At 42.9% G+C, this 16,717-nt stretch overlaps 1 protein-coding gene across 4 annotated transcripts in view; it reads left to right on the forward strand.

Moving 5' to 3' along the window:
* The window catches only part of ylpm1 (YLP motif containing 1), a 30,663-nt gene that overhangs the window by 6,580 nt on the left and 7,366 nt on the right, over positions 1–16,717 (forward strand). For 3 of the 4 annotated variants that reach the window (XR_002598674.2, XM_022242170.2, XM_022242171.2), the window contains exons 2-13: positions 1,020–1,224; positions 2,535–5,684; positions 6,392–6,807; positions 7,471–7,523; positions 8,258–8,350; positions 8,557–9,076; positions 9,483–9,738; positions 10,130–10,249; positions 10,341–10,517; positions 11,935–12,018; positions 12,983–13,066; positions 15,166–15,249. Coding sequence is in view for 3 of the 4 variants with exons in the window: in XM_022242170.2 (XP_022097862.2) it covers positions 1,111–1,224; positions 2,535–5,684; positions 6,392–6,807; positions 7,471–7,523; positions 8,258–8,350; positions 8,557–9,076; positions 9,483–9,738; positions 10,130–10,249; positions 10,341–10,517; positions 11,935–12,018; positions 12,983–13,066; positions 15,166–15,249 (5,151 nt within the window). In the remaining variant the exon portion in view is untranslated. The remainder of the gene's footprint in view (positions 1–1,019; positions 1,225–2,534; positions 5,685–6,391; positions 6,808–7,470; positions 7,524–8,257; positions 8,351–8,556; positions 9,077–9,482; positions 9,739–10,129; positions 10,250–10,340; positions 10,518–11,934; positions 12,019–12,982; positions 13,067–15,165; positions 15,250–16,717) is intronic. The other variant, XM_022242172.2, reaches the window with a different exon arrangement.

Below are 16,717 nucleotides of genomic sequence, written 5' to 3' on the forward strand. Positions count from 1 at the left end.
CTGTAAAAACTGGTGTGTACCTGTAAGTGTGTGTATGACCTAGCTACATGTATGCCGCCTTGTGGAAGATTCGTTCGATTTCGGTGCATTTTGCCGATATTCTGGTTACTTTTCGTCGGTGTTTTTAAAGAACTTTATGATTACAATTTTTTAAAACTTAATATTAGTAACTGTTCCCTTGAAAATAGAAGCATATCAATTGCATATTTGGGGATTTTCAGTGTGTCAGCGTTTTTGCTGAGTGTATTGGCCCAATATGCTTTGGAATACCTGGCTAGAACACTGCAGTCAACATGTTAACCTTCTTTCAAATACATTCTGGGGTTCTACATGTGCATGTTGTTCTTTACCATCTGGTTCTCGCACCCAAAGGATCCCGACTGTGCTTATCACTTGTTCAATGATCAGGAGTGAATCAATGTTGTAAACGAATAGTGGTGTTGAGATGACAAAAGAGGGGCCGAATTTCATGAACAGGAACAATCAGGAATTTGCAGTTCAGGCAAATAAATAAACTTCGTGTACTTGGGTGAATGAGCTTTATGAGAGAAACGGGTCTGATATGAAGCTTTTTTGCAAAGCAGAGGCCTTTCAGTTTTTTTTTTATAGTATGGGCATTGGTCCAAGGATCAGTGTTGTAGTGAAAACCTCTAAAGACCATGATTCATATCACAAGCTATTCAATAAAGTGTCATTGTTCCCCCCCCCTCTCTTGTGACTGGATTTGTGAATGGTCTTTGGTCATGTTGGTGAATGGTCTTTGGTCTTGTGTCTGGTCATGAGTCTGTTCTTCTGATGATCATTACTACCAGCCAACGATACACAGTTAGTCCAGTAGACGGGGCCTAGTGTAGGGCTAGAGAGCTATATACATTTACATGTAGTCACAAAATGTTAGCTGATTTAATTGTTAACATTGAACTAGACCCATAAATGTTCCCCAGATCAAGTTTATGAGGTGATTTACATGTACCATTGCTGCACATGTTAACAAGAACTACCTCTAACTTGTGTGACAGGATGACCAGCTAATTGTGACGAACACAAGGCTGCAGGCAGAGCAACACAGAGTACTTTGGACAGAGAACATCAGCAGCAAAAGCTCTTAAGATGAATCAATTTCAAGAACATTATCAGCAGTGGATGCTGCAGCAGATGATGTTTCAACAGAACATGCAGCTCCAAGCACAACAGCAAATGCAAGGGACGGGATACGAACTATTGGTAAGCTCGTGATGCTCGAAATTGTTGCCTTAAATTTGTGTCCGTCGTAAAAATGTGGTTTGTTTCTTTCAGTCCTTTCACAATTAAAAAAAAAAACTTACCTGCTCCGTACAAATATCTGTTCATACTTGTGATACTTGAAAAGGTGCCTGACAAAATAAGGAATTATTAACTGTAGAAAGTAATTGCATGTTACCATACGTACATGTGTATATATACATGTGCTCTTGAAGAAATAAATGTATAGTGTATGTACAAACTGATATGAGGCAAAATTCCATTGATAATAAAAATAATTGGTCCTATCTGAAGTCACTTGAGAAGTAAGAAAACATACATGTATCAACTGTCCATGAAATTGTACTTCAGAACTTAAGCTTGTAATTGAAAGCCAACTTATTATCACTGTTTTCCAATAAACTGGAAGATTCAAACATCCTGTAATTGATCTATTTGTGAAAAGAGTCTAACAAATCAATATCAAGTGGATCTAATTCACTCTCATCCTAAACCATTCAGTTCACATACATGTAGAATAATGGACAAAAGCGGATCACAAAATAAATCATGGAATGAGTTGAAGCCTTAGGTGTCATTTAGAATACATAAATTACCTGAAACCTTGTCAACACAGCATCATTTCTGCATTAGAACTGTTTACAAAAACCTGTAGGCCTGTTGTTCAGTGTTCAGATTTTGACGATTAACTTCAATTGTTAGTGCTGTTTTGTAATGTACCAGTTTTCTTTCTAACAAACAATTTACCCACCTCCAAGTGCAGTTTGGTTTAAAAATATTTGGTTGTAAAAACCGTCATCCATATGTACAGACTGTACCGTACGTGTATGTGCTTCCTGTGCGTATTATTGTACAGTATGTATGTGTACACGCAAGATTGGTTGGCAGTGAACAAGAAAGTTGGCACTCTGTTTAATACAGGACTTGGATACTATATGCACATGTAGTGAACATTTTGGCTAGGTCTGTTAGATTTCCTAGACTTTTAGGATTTTGTAACTTAAGATCTAATAAACAACAAAAATAATTTTAACAGATACATTTTTAGAAACCTTAAACGTGAATGCAACGGCAAAGCATCACGAAAACAGCGAACCTTAGTGTCACAAGAGGGTGCACTTCAGTTAAACAGGAAGGGGGCCCTATACAACATGGCAATGAAATGTTCGGCAGTAAATTTCGCTGCACCAAACGACCGCTGAACCGAACATTTAGCGTCGACCCCGGCATGTTCGTTATAGCAGCGTTCCATTAATGGTTCCTTTTTTAAACAAGTTTTTTTTTGTTCACAGTTTGCTTTACGGGAAAGACGAATGGACTTCAATGACCAGCTCCAAAAGTGGGAGAGGGATTTTAAACAGTGGAAAGATGACCACCTGGGCCATCCTAATAAAGAACAGTTTAATAGATACCTTGAGCAATGGAAAGGCTGGCAGATGCAGATGGAAAACACACTGAGGGATATCCAGAAGCAGATAGTAAATGAGGAAGATGCAATTCGAGTAAGGGGAATGGCTGTACCTCCTGAGCAGTCCCGCCCCAAAAATCGTGGAAAAGACAAAGGGCAAAGTAAAAACTCAGGAATGGGTCCAGGCATGAGTTCAGGTATGGGACCAGGCATGGGTTTAGGTATGGGTCTGGGCATGGGTTCAGGTATGGGCCCAGGCATGGGTTCAGGTATGGGTCTAGGTATGGGTCAAGGTATGGATCCAAGCATGGGTCAAGATATGGGTCCAGGGATGGGTTCATTTATGGGTCCTGGTATGGGTTCTAGTATGGGTGTGGGTCCAGGCATGGTTCCAGGCATGAGTCCAGTCGTAGGCTTAGATATGGGTCCAGGAATGGGGTCAGGCATGGGCCCAAATATGGGACCAGGTCAGGGTCCAGGCATGGGTCCAGGGATGGGCCCTGAAATGGGTCCTGGAGGTGGAATGAATGTGGGCATGGGTCCTGGTGTGGATTCAGGTATGCAACCTGGTGTTGGACCAGGAGTACGTCCAGGCAGTGGTCCTGGCAAAGTAGGTCACCGTGGTCCAGGAGGTTCCAGAGGGGGTGATCCAAGAAGACCAGGACCGGGGGATTTAGAAAGAATGGGTCCAGATAGAATTGGTCCAAGGGATTCGAATGAAAGGGGTCCAAGAGGCCCAGCTGGAATCCCTCCTAGAGGTCCAAGAGGAATGGGTCCTGGAATAATGGGTCCTGGTGACATGGAACCAGGAGGCCCTGGTTCATTTGGCCCAAGGGGCCTGCCTGGCCCTGGAACAATGGATGGTCCACGCATGGGTCCAAGAGGTCCCAGGGAAATGGGCCCAAGGTTTGCCAGTGGAAAAGGTCCAGAGAAAATAGGTCCAAGGGGTCCTGTTGGAAGAGGTCCAAGAGGACCTGATCAAATGGGTCCAAGAGGTCCAAGTGGAATTGGTCCAAGAGGTCCTCTAGAAATGGGTCCATTGGGTCCTGGTAATATGGGTCCAATTGGTCCAGGTGACATGGGCCCTATTGGATTGGGTTCAGGTGGCATTGGTCCAAGAGGTCCTGATGGAATGGGCACAGTTGGTCCTGATGGATTCGGCCCAAGGGGTCCTGGTATTATAGGACCTCGAGGCCCTGGACCTATGGAACCCAGAGTTCCAGCTGAAATGGGCCCAACAGGTCTCAGAGGGTTTCAAGGACCAGAGCATGGCATGGGTCCACCTGGTAGTGGTCCGCAGGCAGTGGACAGTGGTATAGATATGAATCCAAGTGGCATAAAGCCTGGGGTCATGGATCGTCAAGGATTTGGAGGACCAAGTGTGGATTTCCACATGAGAAACCCCAACGAAATGGGAATGCAAGGGGCGTTACCACAAGGAATGGACCAAACAATGGGTGCACAGGGGATGTGGCAGCAAGGAATGCCACTGCCAGGAATGGGACAACTTGACACTGAACAGAACGCAATGATGGCACAAACTATGGGACCTCTAGGAATGGGGCCAGTGGGAGTGATGGCCCAAGGTACAGCTGCTCGTGTACATCCTGCACCGGAGCCCCCGGTAGTAGTTGTACCGAGCAAGCCATCCAAAGGAAACACCACAAAAGACAAGGCCAAGACTGATTTAGCCCCACCAGGTGTGGACTTTTTCTCACCACCTACCATTGGCCCTCCTCCTAAGATACCTCCCGCAAAGCCTGAGACAGAAGACGCTAAATCTGCCGTTGGCACGGAGAAGTCCGAGAGAGAAGATGCTGACAAGATATCTGCCTGGCCACCTACATCCCAGGATGGTAAAGTCCCTTTGAAAAAGTACCCATCTGTGAAAAAAGAAGCACCCCTCATAATAAAACCACCTCCAGATCAGACTGAAAAATCTGCAACAAAGCAGTCTGTGGCAATCCCTAAAGAGGAGCCTGAGAAATCACCAGCCACTACCAATAAGTTCAAGGAAAATAGCAAAGTAGAGAAGCCTGAATCTACTGCTAAGTCTGATGACACCAAAGTGGCACCAAATGACGATGTTGTCATTGTTCAAGAAGCTTCTAGACGTGACTCTGAGAAGGTAGAAACTGGCAGCAAGGTTAAAAAAGAAATCAGTGCAAGTGTAAAGGACAAGTATAACTCCTTAAAACTGGAGGAGGACGCTCAAAAGGATGCGCAATCGTACATCAAACTGAGCAAGAAGAACTACACTTCAATCTTTCCTCTTCGAAATCGTGACCGTTTCCGGCGAAGGGTCAGTAAGAGTAAGAGCAAAAGTAGGAGTCGCAGCAGAAGCCCCCATAAAATTAATCGGAGCAGAAGCCGCAGCCGAAGCAAGAGCAGAAATTGGAGCAAAAACCGAAGCCGTAGCAGAACTAGGAGCCGAAGCAGGAGCAGGAATCAAAGCAGGAACCTCAGCCGAAGTAAGAGCAGAAGCAGGAGCAGAAATCGGAGCAAAAACCGAAGTCGGAGTAGAAGCCAAGGCAGAAATTGGAGAAGGAACAGAAGTCGGAGCAGGACTAGGAGCAGGAGTCGGAGTCGCAGCAGGAGTAGGGGCCGTGATAGGAGTCGTCGGAGCTGGGAACGTGGTCATGGTTATGGCCGAGATCGTGGTCGCAATAAGAGTCCTTACCGAGGGGGCAACAGGATTCCCTTTAGGGGTCGTTACAAGAGTCCTGATAGAAGCCGTTTGAGAAGTCCAAATCGGGATCCTCTAACCAGGAAAGAGCCATTCCAGAAAGAACCATTGGAGAGGCCCAGTGGCAGGCAGGCTGAGCTACCGAGGAGCTACAGGCTTGACTCACCACCCCGATCAGAGCCTCTGGTAACGCAACCAGTGAGCACCACTTCAGTGCAGGAACTCAGTGAAAGGGAGCATGACATTATCCGCAAAGCAGCACAGGAATTGAAAATGATCCGAGAACAGCAGAAGAAGTTACTGCCAGGAGGTCCAGAGGGAGAGGCAGCTCCATTACCAGACATGCTGGTAAGGATTGGGCTTTTGTATGCATGTTAGCTATTTTGAGGTCAGGAGTTGAAAAGTTCAGCATGGAATTTATCAGTTTTCCAATTCATTTTGAATAACTGTCCATTTCGCAGTTTGCTGCTTAATGGATGAAAACATTTTGAGTGGTTGAGTTGACGCATGAATTAGATTTTTTTAATTTGAATGTTGGATTTGGCACACCCAGCTTAAAGAATCTTTTAAAAGTCCTCACACTCATTAGTTTGATGTAGTCGGCTATTATTCAAATCAATGAACAAAATCTACATGTAGCCTCATAATTACACAGATGTTCTTTGGACTTAGATAAAAAGTGCATTTCCAAGTAGAAGGTTGTGTTATATATTACAACAAGAGGTCTCTCGGTCACAGTGTGTCCGGACTCATGATTAAGCAATACAGCATTATTCAGGCGTTTTTGCATCATACTGGTCAGTATGTGATCAGTTGTGTATATGCTGTGCGCTTTTTTCGAAGTGAAACATTATTCAGCTCAAAAATGAGTTTGTAATTGCCTTAAGCTCTGGGGGAAGAGAAGTGAAAAGTCATGATAGTTTTGGCAAATGACATTTCACTGACAAGTGCTACAAAGTGAAAACAGAATCGGTATACTAAATGTTTGAACAAATTGCAGGAAATGTGGGAGGTGGCGGCCAACATCATATTTAAAATTTGTATTACTGTTGCAGGTTGACAGACTTGCTCCAGAGCGTAGGAGCCCAGAGAGAATTGAGAGAGAGAGAAACCCAGAGCTTGAGAGACCTGAGAGAATGCTGCATCCAATGGACAGGCCGGGACCAGACAGGTACAGGGGTGGCAATGAACCGGGAAGATTCCATCCGGATGACTTGCCTCGTTACCGCGAAGAAGAGGCCTACCCACCCAGGGGTGAATTCTACGACAGGGAAGGCGTGTACAGGAGAGGGCCTCCCCGCTATGCCGACGACCCATACATCGCTGATCGGTATGCAGAAGGCCCTTATCGCCCCTACCCACCGGAAGATTGGGAGTACGAAGAAAGGACCCGCATCGGGAGGCTGCGTGATATTGAGAGGAGATTGGACATGGAACTTGGCTTTGGACGGGATCGATATGATTTTGACAGGTAACTTTAAATCTTCGACTTTAATTTATTTGATTGTTGCATTGGGATTTTATGTATTTATATAAGTACGTTTTGCAAACCAATCTGCATTACCTGGTTTCAGATTAAGGTTAAGTATGCAAGTTTGTCTTGAACTGATTAAAATGCTGTTACTCATGTGTCTTTGATTTAGTTGAGTTTACTCATATGAACTATGAATCAGAAAGGCTTACCCATTTGACATAAATATGGCAATGTGGAGTTTGTACAAATTGCACTTTGTGATTTTCAGTATTCTCTGTGGCTGATACTGCTCGGTGATTATTTAGGACTGCTTGAACCTTCCCTCCTAAAAATTTCATGTAGCAGGTGTGTCATGAGGATGTAATTGACCTGTTTGGTATTTCTACATCACAGGCTCAGCAGTGTATGGGCAGTGTATGTCATTTAAGAACATCGACATGTGTGCCATTTTGGACCTATCAGCATGGCTATACCTGGCTCACACTCACTGATCATGCTCAAACTGTTATGAAGTCAGGTGCTTTGTTTTCAAATGACCGTACCTTTTTGAAACAAAAGGTTTCCACATGCTAGCTCTGTGAGTGGAGAAAGAAGGGAAGGTTTCAAAAGGGTACACATCAGAAAGATTACTGGTATATTCCATTATCTTTTTTTGTCTAGACGTGACCCAGGTAGAGGTTATGATAGGGACTTGGACTACCCCAGACATCGTGGTAAGTTGTCCTTGTTGACTTGACATTTACAGCACTGTGTTTTTCAGAGGCGTGCATCTCTTGATACATGTATCGTGGGTTTGCCTGCGGTATTCCAGACAAAAGTATTTTGTATATAAAACACCAGAAGCATATTTCATATATATTTCAGCATCAATTTTTGTAAAAGCACACTACAGTAGCAATAGACCATATACACGGGGAAGCCATTTTATTTTGTTCCCGGAATCTGTGGTATTCAATGTAATCTGTTTAATTGGATGGTGCCTGACTATTTGGGGTTCCAAACCTTACTTGTAGTGTTTTATAAATGTGGCTTAAAAATTTAGATTTAATTTATCACTTGTTAAATTACTCTAAGAAAAAAACTGGCATGAATTTGTATGAACTTTTATTTCGTCACAGTTATTTTTACTTTCAGGTTCCCAAAATAAAAAAATTTTACCTCACTTTTAATTCAAGATGGCCGACATATGAATACAGTCTATTGGACTTGTTATCCCTGAATCTTTGTTCCAGTGTTTACACCAACTGATCTGTCCAACTCAGTGTTGACTGTTTTTTACCTTTTCAAGCCTTTCTTCTGGTTGGTGTACAAGGACTATCAAGGTGGTGGTTTTCTGTTTACTAAAAGGTTATGTTTGGCTGATACCACAAACACTTCTTGTTTTGGGGGTTTTTTTTGAGATGTCATTCACCAAAATGTGAAATGGACTTGCCATTCTCTTCCTCAGCAGTGGAGCCAAGGGGTCTTGAGGCGGTGGATGGAAAGATAGTCAAGAGCTTTGACTATGGTCACGGTCAAGGAGGAGACTCACCTCGCGCAGGTAGCTGAATTACCAGGAATATTAGGGCATTTGTTCTGGTCATGGGTACCAGCCATACGGGCAGTTTTGGAGTCTTATATGTTACATAAAATTTTGGTTTACAGCAGAGTCGATGGACAAATTACTTGGATGCTGATACGGTTTTATTATAGCCATCTATTTGTACAAAAAATCGCAGGATTGATGTGGTATCCTTTTTTGTTTAGAGCAAAGATATGACCGAGGAGATGATCGTTTTGATGCTCGAGATACAAGAATGCCGGAGAGGTATCCAGAAGAGTTGAGCCACAAACCTGAATTCTATGATGAAAGGGATCCTAATAGATTTGGCCAAGATCCACCTGGCAGAGACTTTGGGCCTGATGACAGAAAGCCAGGCCGCTTTGACCCTGACCATGATCGATATGAGAGGGCTCCTGGACGGATGGATCCTGAAGGCAGTGCCGGGCCGTACGGAGAACAGCCAGGACGACCTTATGAGGGCAGGCAGGAAGGGCCCCAGGACATGGAACGTAGGGATTATGATCGCCCGATGCAGCTGCGAGATGAGCCTGGCCAACCGGACTGGCAGCAGCAGCAGCAACGGAGATTTGAACCGCAGCTGCACCGAACTGACCGGGAAGATCGCCAGTTTGGCCAGGAAGCTCCACGTTATGGCAACGAACCTAGGCATTGTGATCAAGAGGTGGCTGGTCAAAGAGGAGATCCTTTCGAATCTGATGACAGGTACAATGTGTGACTAGTGAAACCTTTTTAGAGAAATTCAAGGACTTCAAGGGTTCTTTTATAAGCATGAAAGTCCTGTTCTTCAGTTCATAAAGAAAATTGCAGTTCTATAATTTCATTGATCCTGAATCTCTAAGATTCTTCCAAATCTTCCAGGAGGAGTTTGCAGATTGCAGATGGAAAAGTCAATATAACATTAAATTAGAATTTAATGTTTCTTGAAAGCTGAAATATGAATAAAGACCCACCTGTTTCCTTCACAGTTAAGGATTGTGGAGGATCCGGGAAGAATTTCAGTCTAAAACACCAAACCAACAACATTTCCCTGGAAAATAATGTGAATTTTGGTTTCTTTGAAGTCACAAACTTCAGTTGTCATCTAGTACTTTTCTTTACTCTGTGACAGCATGTTTGTGTCTACAAGTTACCCAACAACAATGGGTGAATATGACAGTCCTCACACTGGGGAGGAACATCCGCCTCTACAAGTTTATCCCCCACCCCCACCACCTCCACCATCTGCTGATGAACCCAAACCGAAGAGTGTCCCGATTGAGGACTTGCTGAAGAATCCGGGCCGTAGTCAACGGCCCAAGCAGATCGTTATCATTCTGAGAGGACCCCCAGGAAGTGGCAAAACTTATGTTTCCAAGCTCATCAAGGTGAGAACTGAAAGGCATGATCCTTACAGGGTTTCGGTTTTACTTGTAGAAAACTCTTTTGACATTATTTTGTACTGTTTTCTTTTCCTTGTACCTTTATATGTATTTCAGCAGAAGGCAAAATGCCCAATATAAACTTAACATCTCCCAAACGCAAAAATTGTACCTGATAATAAAAAAAATTCCATTTTTTTGAGAGGTTACTTCCATATTTATAATTTGAAATATTGAACTGTGTCTTAGGAGAACGGTGTTTGATAGAAGGATTAATCTGTGTAATTCATCAGTTTTCTGGCTCAAACTGAAAGTGCTCTGTATGGGAAGACATCTCACTCAATTTCTGTTGCTCTTGCATGAATTAAGAGTAATGGTGTGTGTTTTTCTCTTCAAGAATCTAGAGACAAAGATGGGAGGTCAAGTACCTCGGATGCTGTGCCTGGATGACTACTTCATGACTGAAGTGGAAAGGATGGAGACAGACCCAGAAACAGGGAAGAAGTTCCTCCTCAAGGTAAGCGTAAATGGTTTTGAGCAAAATTTCTGTGTGTTTCTCTCCAATTCTCTCCATCTCTCTCCATTTCTCTCCATTTCTCTCCATTAAGGTTCTCGAGTACGAGTACGAGGCCGTGATGGAGATAGCCTACCGCACTAGCCTCCTGAAGTCCTTCAAGAAGACAGTAGACGATGGCTTCTTTGATGTCATCATAGTGGATGCCATCAATGACAAGATGCAGTATGTGGTCCCCTTCAGAAACTACAGCAAGCTCAAAGGGTTTGAGGTGTGTAGGTGCCAGCTTCCTTTCCCACAAAAGCAGTTGTTATTTCACTTTGATTTTTGGGGGGGGGTTATTTGTTTCTGCACCGATAACATCAGATTGACTTCATGTTCACATCGACTTGAAAACATAGTTTATGGAGCAAAAATCTCATCTTTGTATTTTTTTCTGAAGTCGACATTTTCAACCCGCCAATTTTCAATTTTCTTAAGTACTTTAGGACAGCAAGAAGTTCTTCTAACCCACCTGTATTTAAAAAAATAGGATTTTTTTTACGACGCATACAGCATCACATGAACTAGTCTTGGGCCAAGACAGCAGAACTCGATAGCGGACTCAATTGAGCATAAAATATGCCACGTGCGCTGATTTCCATTGCGCCAATCGACAGCTCGTTCTACCCTCTTGAGAATCTCCTACAAACTGTATAACTTTTTGTTTAGTTTTCCTCCGGATTTCTGGAGGAATCAATCAGCGCCAGGGAAATTCCAGTTGAACCTGTATGTGATGAGTATGGATCAACGACCTGCATCACATGACATATTATGCGTAAAATGTACATGTACAAGCACTACTACGGGTCGCTAAACGTATTACTGAAGTTCCAGCACTGTCACCATTGATAATGGTCGTGGTCGATGCATTGGAACAAGCAGCGAAGAAGTAAGCCTGTAAAAGACTTCCTACAACCAAAATGAAGAAATAACAAGCTGACACTACTGAGGCGAACCCGCTCCAACGCTCTCACGGTCTCTTTGTATCCTATTTCACCTCCTACGGTCAATTGTGAATATTCATATTAACTACAATTTTGCATACAGAGGCCACGCCTCGGTTGTAGGAGATTCCCAAAACGGTAGAACGAGCCGTCGATTGGTGAAATGAAGTCACGAGAGGGCGCAATAGAAATCAGCACGTGGCATATGCTCGATTGAGTTTGCTATCGAGTTCTGCCATCTTGGCCCTAGACTACACATGAACAGACATTGATGCCACCAATCCTACATTGTAAGGATGGCAGTTAGTTTTTGTAAGGCATGTATATGTGGAAACTGTTCACAGCCTTATAAACCTCAAGACAGGTGTTTGTGGAGAAAAGTTTGACGGTGGGTTTTGAAACCAAGTATAACAGTGCTTTATGTACCGGTAGGCATTATATTCAAACCACATCTGAAAAGACCTTTCTCTGAATCTTGACTTTTGGCTTCTCGTGGGGGTCTTGCACAATTCATTGGGACTTTCCCACTTGTGCAGCAATACAGTGTCTGTATTATGGTGTTAACTTGGACCATTTACCGTCGTTTGTTGCTCAGAAGATCCACAAGTTTTTTTGTAAACCAAACTGTAGCTTTTTTGTCGTGCGTTAGCTCTTTGTTGTAAAATTGGAAGTGATATACATGTATTCTCTTGTTGTATCTAGGTGTTTGTTGTAGAAATGATGGCTGATGCCGCAACCTGCAACAAACGAGACACTCATAATCGTGGCCTGGCTGAAATACAAAAGGTTTGTCAACCCTTGGTTTTTTGCATTTAATAATAAACAGAGTAAGGACTAATTTGAAAAGATTGCTTCTCTTAATTTAGTTCTTGATGGCCAGATCCCTTCATAGGAATCCAATGGATGGGTGTCCTTTTTATTACAAATGATCTTTACACAAAATTACTCATAGATGTAGTGTGAAGTTGTTAAATGATGTCAATATTATCTCTGTGTAATGTTCTTGGAGAATATTGGTTGTTACACCTTGACGTGTAACAAGGTGTCTCAGCCTGTCTTTGGGAAATAGTTGAATTTACTGAAGAAATATTTCAAGCCTCAGATAATTTAGTTGGTATTTACACAAAGTGTTTGGATGTATGGCAAATGTGTTAATGAATGACAGACATGACTGACACCAATATTTTCTCTCCTAATGTTCATTTTATGCACACCGTGTACGTCTTCTTTCCAGTTGTTTGGTAATTGGTGTGCTTGCTGTCTACGGAAATATTAAATTCAGATTATTGTCGCGTGTAGCGCAAATCGACGCCCCTGTGCAACATCAGATGATGTGTGAAAGAGAGTGTTTTTTAAACAGCTCTTCCACTTCTGGTAAATACATACCTTGTTCTGTGACTTGCACTAGGCAAGAAAGTACATGTAGTAGCATTGAGTCATCGTGCTGCGCTGCTCTTTGTAAGTTATCGCTCGGAGCGTTTGCGCCTGCGGATGATAAAAGAAAAAGGCTCGGCCTAATGTTTAAACAAAAGTCCCCCGTGATATCGTGGTGAGTAATTGTATGCCTAGTGCATTTTAATGTAGATATCATATGCCAGGTTATCGTAAGGCTTTCGTTCAGTAACATCTTGCCTAAGACCTCATATTACTGGGCATAATGTAAATGCATTCCTTTAGTGCTTTGGATTGCCACCGTAATCACATCCAGTTCAGCCATTTTCTCATTCAAGGTCTCCAATTGCATTTGCAGATTATTCGCAGCTTTGAACCTCTGCCTGCCGACTACACCCGACTGGATGTGCGTTCTCTCCTACAAGATGATTGCATTGAGGAGGTATGGCACAGGGTTATAACCACTACCAGCCGGGGACTCCGAAATCGGAGCCGTATGGTTTATATGTGTGGCCGGGGTCTCCGAACTCGGACAAAGGAAAAAGGGCCCTGTAACAAAAGACCATACTCTGAACAAAAGACCAGGCTGCTGGGCATTACCGGCATTTTTCACTCTCAAAAGTGGTGATAATCCAGCATTATTTTGAAACCGTATACCAGGGTTTGGGGCATTGAGAGCAAGCGGATTACCACCGGGGACAAAAGCTCTCCACCACCGCAGCGATGAGCCACACAGCACCGCTGCATGCTAATCTGGCCCCTATTGAAAAGAGGTCAGCAGTGCACTGAGCCAGGTTCGTGAACAAAAGACAGTTGTATAATACCGCACAATCTGGGCTCTGTTTACAAGGCTGCAGGCCTGGCTGAAATATTCGGACGTCAATGAAGGTCACCTGTCAACTTAGAGTAGTGCCTAAAGATTACTCCGTCCGGCTATAAACGACTGTTAAATGGAATGATGAATTGTTGAAGGATTTTGAAAACGGAAAAAACGATAGTCATGCCGGCCCAGCATCCTCACCGTTGAAAAATGCTCCGGCACGAAGTGGATAATGTTATTGAAAAATGGGGGGAGGGGGCATGAAGCGGATGGATAGGCTTGTAACTCCCAGTGTTAGGATCAGGGGTTCAAACCGAACAGTTGGTATATGTTGTGACCTTGTATAAGTCACATTAGCCCTATCAGCCTCTCTCTACCGAGGCACCTGTGAGGTCCGCAGATGGCTGTCATGTTTCATTTTTGCGCCTGATTTGGAAACATGGAGCTGCATACTCCCCATGGAGTTGAGATGGTTTTTAGGAATGTTCGGGGGCTTGATGACCACGGTAATCAAAGGCATTACCTTACTCTGGTAAAATGTGTGCGATTTAAAACTGTTTATTGTTTGACAAAGTCTTACATCGCTCTGATTTTCCCTGCATCCTGATACTGCTATGCTCAAGTTGCTTTGTACTCTGGTGGGCATGGATCTGGAAGATACACTTGTTTCATGAGCTGAAGTGGGATTTGCTGGGGACAGAAAGTTGGGATGTGTAAGAAATGGTCATTACTGCTCATTCTTCCTGGGATCGCATACCTGTATTACGGTCCTTCTTATGGGATGTGTAAGAAATGGTCATTACTGCTCATTCTTCCTGGGATCGCATACCTGTATTACGGTCCTTCTTATGGGATGTGTAAGAAATGGTCATTACTGCTCATTCTTCCTGGGATCGCATACCTGTATTACGGTCCTTCTTATGGGATGTGTAAGAAATGGTCATTACTGCTCATTCTTCCTGGGATCGCATACCTGTATTACGGTCCTTCTTATGGGACGTGTAAGAAATGGTCATTACTGCTCATTCTTCCTGGGATCGCATACCTGTATTACGGTCCTTCTTATGGGACGTGTAAGAAATGGTCATTACTGCTCATTCTTCCTGGGATCGCATACCTGTATTACGGTCCTTCTTATGGGACGTGTAAGAAATGGTCATTACTGCTCATTCTTCCTGGGATCGCATACCTGTATTACGGTCCTTCTTATGGGACGTGTAAGAAATGGTCATTACTGCTCATTCTTCCTGGGATCGCATACCTGTATTATTACGGTCCTTCTTATGCGCACTTTCGACTAACAAGCTGTCCATGACCACCAAAAGGTAGAACTTGTGGTCCTCAAATGTCAACCGAGTTAAATAATTGTAACTGGAGTCATTGGGATTGCAAAACTGGTTGCCAAAATTGTTAATTTATACCATGTGTTGATTTGTGGTCTCGTTCACAAGAAACCACTTCATAGTGACAAAGAACTGTGGGCAGACACTGTAATGCCATTGCTGCTGTACACCCGGTGCTCACACTGGCACTCCATGGCTTTGTACGCATTCAGATGAAAATTGCTCTTACATACTACTGCGTGCGCATTTATGTGTTTGTTGGAGTGATGAATCCCATCTGAATCTCTGTCTTCTGCTCCTGCTCAAAGTCGGTAACAATCAGCAGGTGAAATTTTAAGATAGAATTCCACTGAATTGACTTTTATCAAAACCTTGTAGGTGGAGATGGAGGATTTTGATGAGGAGGCAGAGGCAGCAGCCAGACCAAAAGAGGAGGAGGAAGATGAAGATGACGAGGGTCTGGTAGGTGGAGAGTCATCTCTATCCTTCCTTGATTTGTGTAAAGTAATTGATTTGCTAGGATTAGAGTTTGTTAGGAGCAATTAAAGGTTCTTTATGATTGTTTTCTTATCAGCAGTAGTTATGTTAGAGGTAGGTGGAGTTTGCTTATTGTTATTTTAACTCGCTTCTTTGCAAAACTTTAGCAAAGCCTACTTTTGCTTATGCATGACATGTTGGACAAGGGAATTGGACAAGCACGACCATGTCCAATCAGACTTGGTGTTAGGATTAAATGATATTGTTAATAATTGTAATCCTTGGATTTTAGGATGTACTCCTAATTTGTAAACTGGTCTTATGCTTAGCTCTGTCCCTGGGATATCCTGGGTAGTCTCACACACCTTCAGATTCTGTACCTGGTATATCCCAGGTCATGTAGAGGCATACTTGAGTGAGCAGACTTTTTCTAGTACTTTCTAACAAAGTTGTTTGTAGTGTGAGTGTGATAAATGCTGGCCTAGATTAAGAAAATATTCTGTAGTCTTAATATTTCTATTGGAATACTTCCATTGTTCATTGTATTGGTGAATAATTTCACAAATTTCCCTTGGTCAGTTGGATCAATTCAGGAATTACATTTTACAAATGATAAAATGTTTCAATAAATCCAGTTATTGGGTCACTTTCAACCCATTGCAGCACAGCAGATATAGAAATCTGAGGTGTTTTTGTGTGTGATTTCATTGGGACAACTAATTATACTTTATCAGGGCTGAGATTTGTCAGGATTTTTCCTGAATTCAGGATTTTGTTCTCTTACAATCTCAAAAAAACCTGACTTAACCGCTATAATGCTTTTGTGTATAACGGTTGATACAGAATGGAAGAAACAGATATTTAAGGGGTGTCTTGGGGCAGACACAAATGTATACCAGAGACCATATGCTGCTGAGGGACCCTCAAAACCTCTGTTGAATAATTTGTAGATTTTTCAATTACCCCCGATCTCACCCCTTCTTATTCATCAGGGGTGTGACTTGTGTCCACCTACATCTCAATCCATGGAAATGACATAGCTGCTTACTGTATAGCACGTTGTGGCTAACTATTCTAGTTGTGGGCTTCCTCGGGGCTGCAGTTCAGTCCATCACAAGACCAGTCCAAAGTAAGGGGATGAACAATAACAAAGGGTTGCTTATGTCAGAGGTCATTTGAATAGCTTCGTGACTTGACTCATGACCAGATGACTTGTGATAGGCTTGACTACTGCCCTAGCATTCTTCCCAAATTTTGCATGTGAGATGGTATTTGGGCCACAATTATGGGGCATAATAGAATGAGATAAAAGAACTCGTAGTACATACCTAACCATGTCTATACAGGTGTATTTGAGTGAATATGAATTTGGAAGGATGTGTGCTCTAGTTTATGCGCAGTAGGATTAATACAATTCAACCTTGATTGAAAAAGACAGTGTCTGAGAGAGAAA

The sequence above is a fragment of the Acanthaster planci genome, linkage group LG01, assembly GCF_054643075.1.
Source record: "Acanthaster planci isolate LZ-2023a linkage group LG01, COTS_SCS, whole genome shotgun sequence".
NCBI classification, from domain to species: Eukaryota; Metazoa; Echinodermata; class Asteroidea; order Valvatida; family Acanthasteridae; genus Acanthaster; species Acanthaster planci.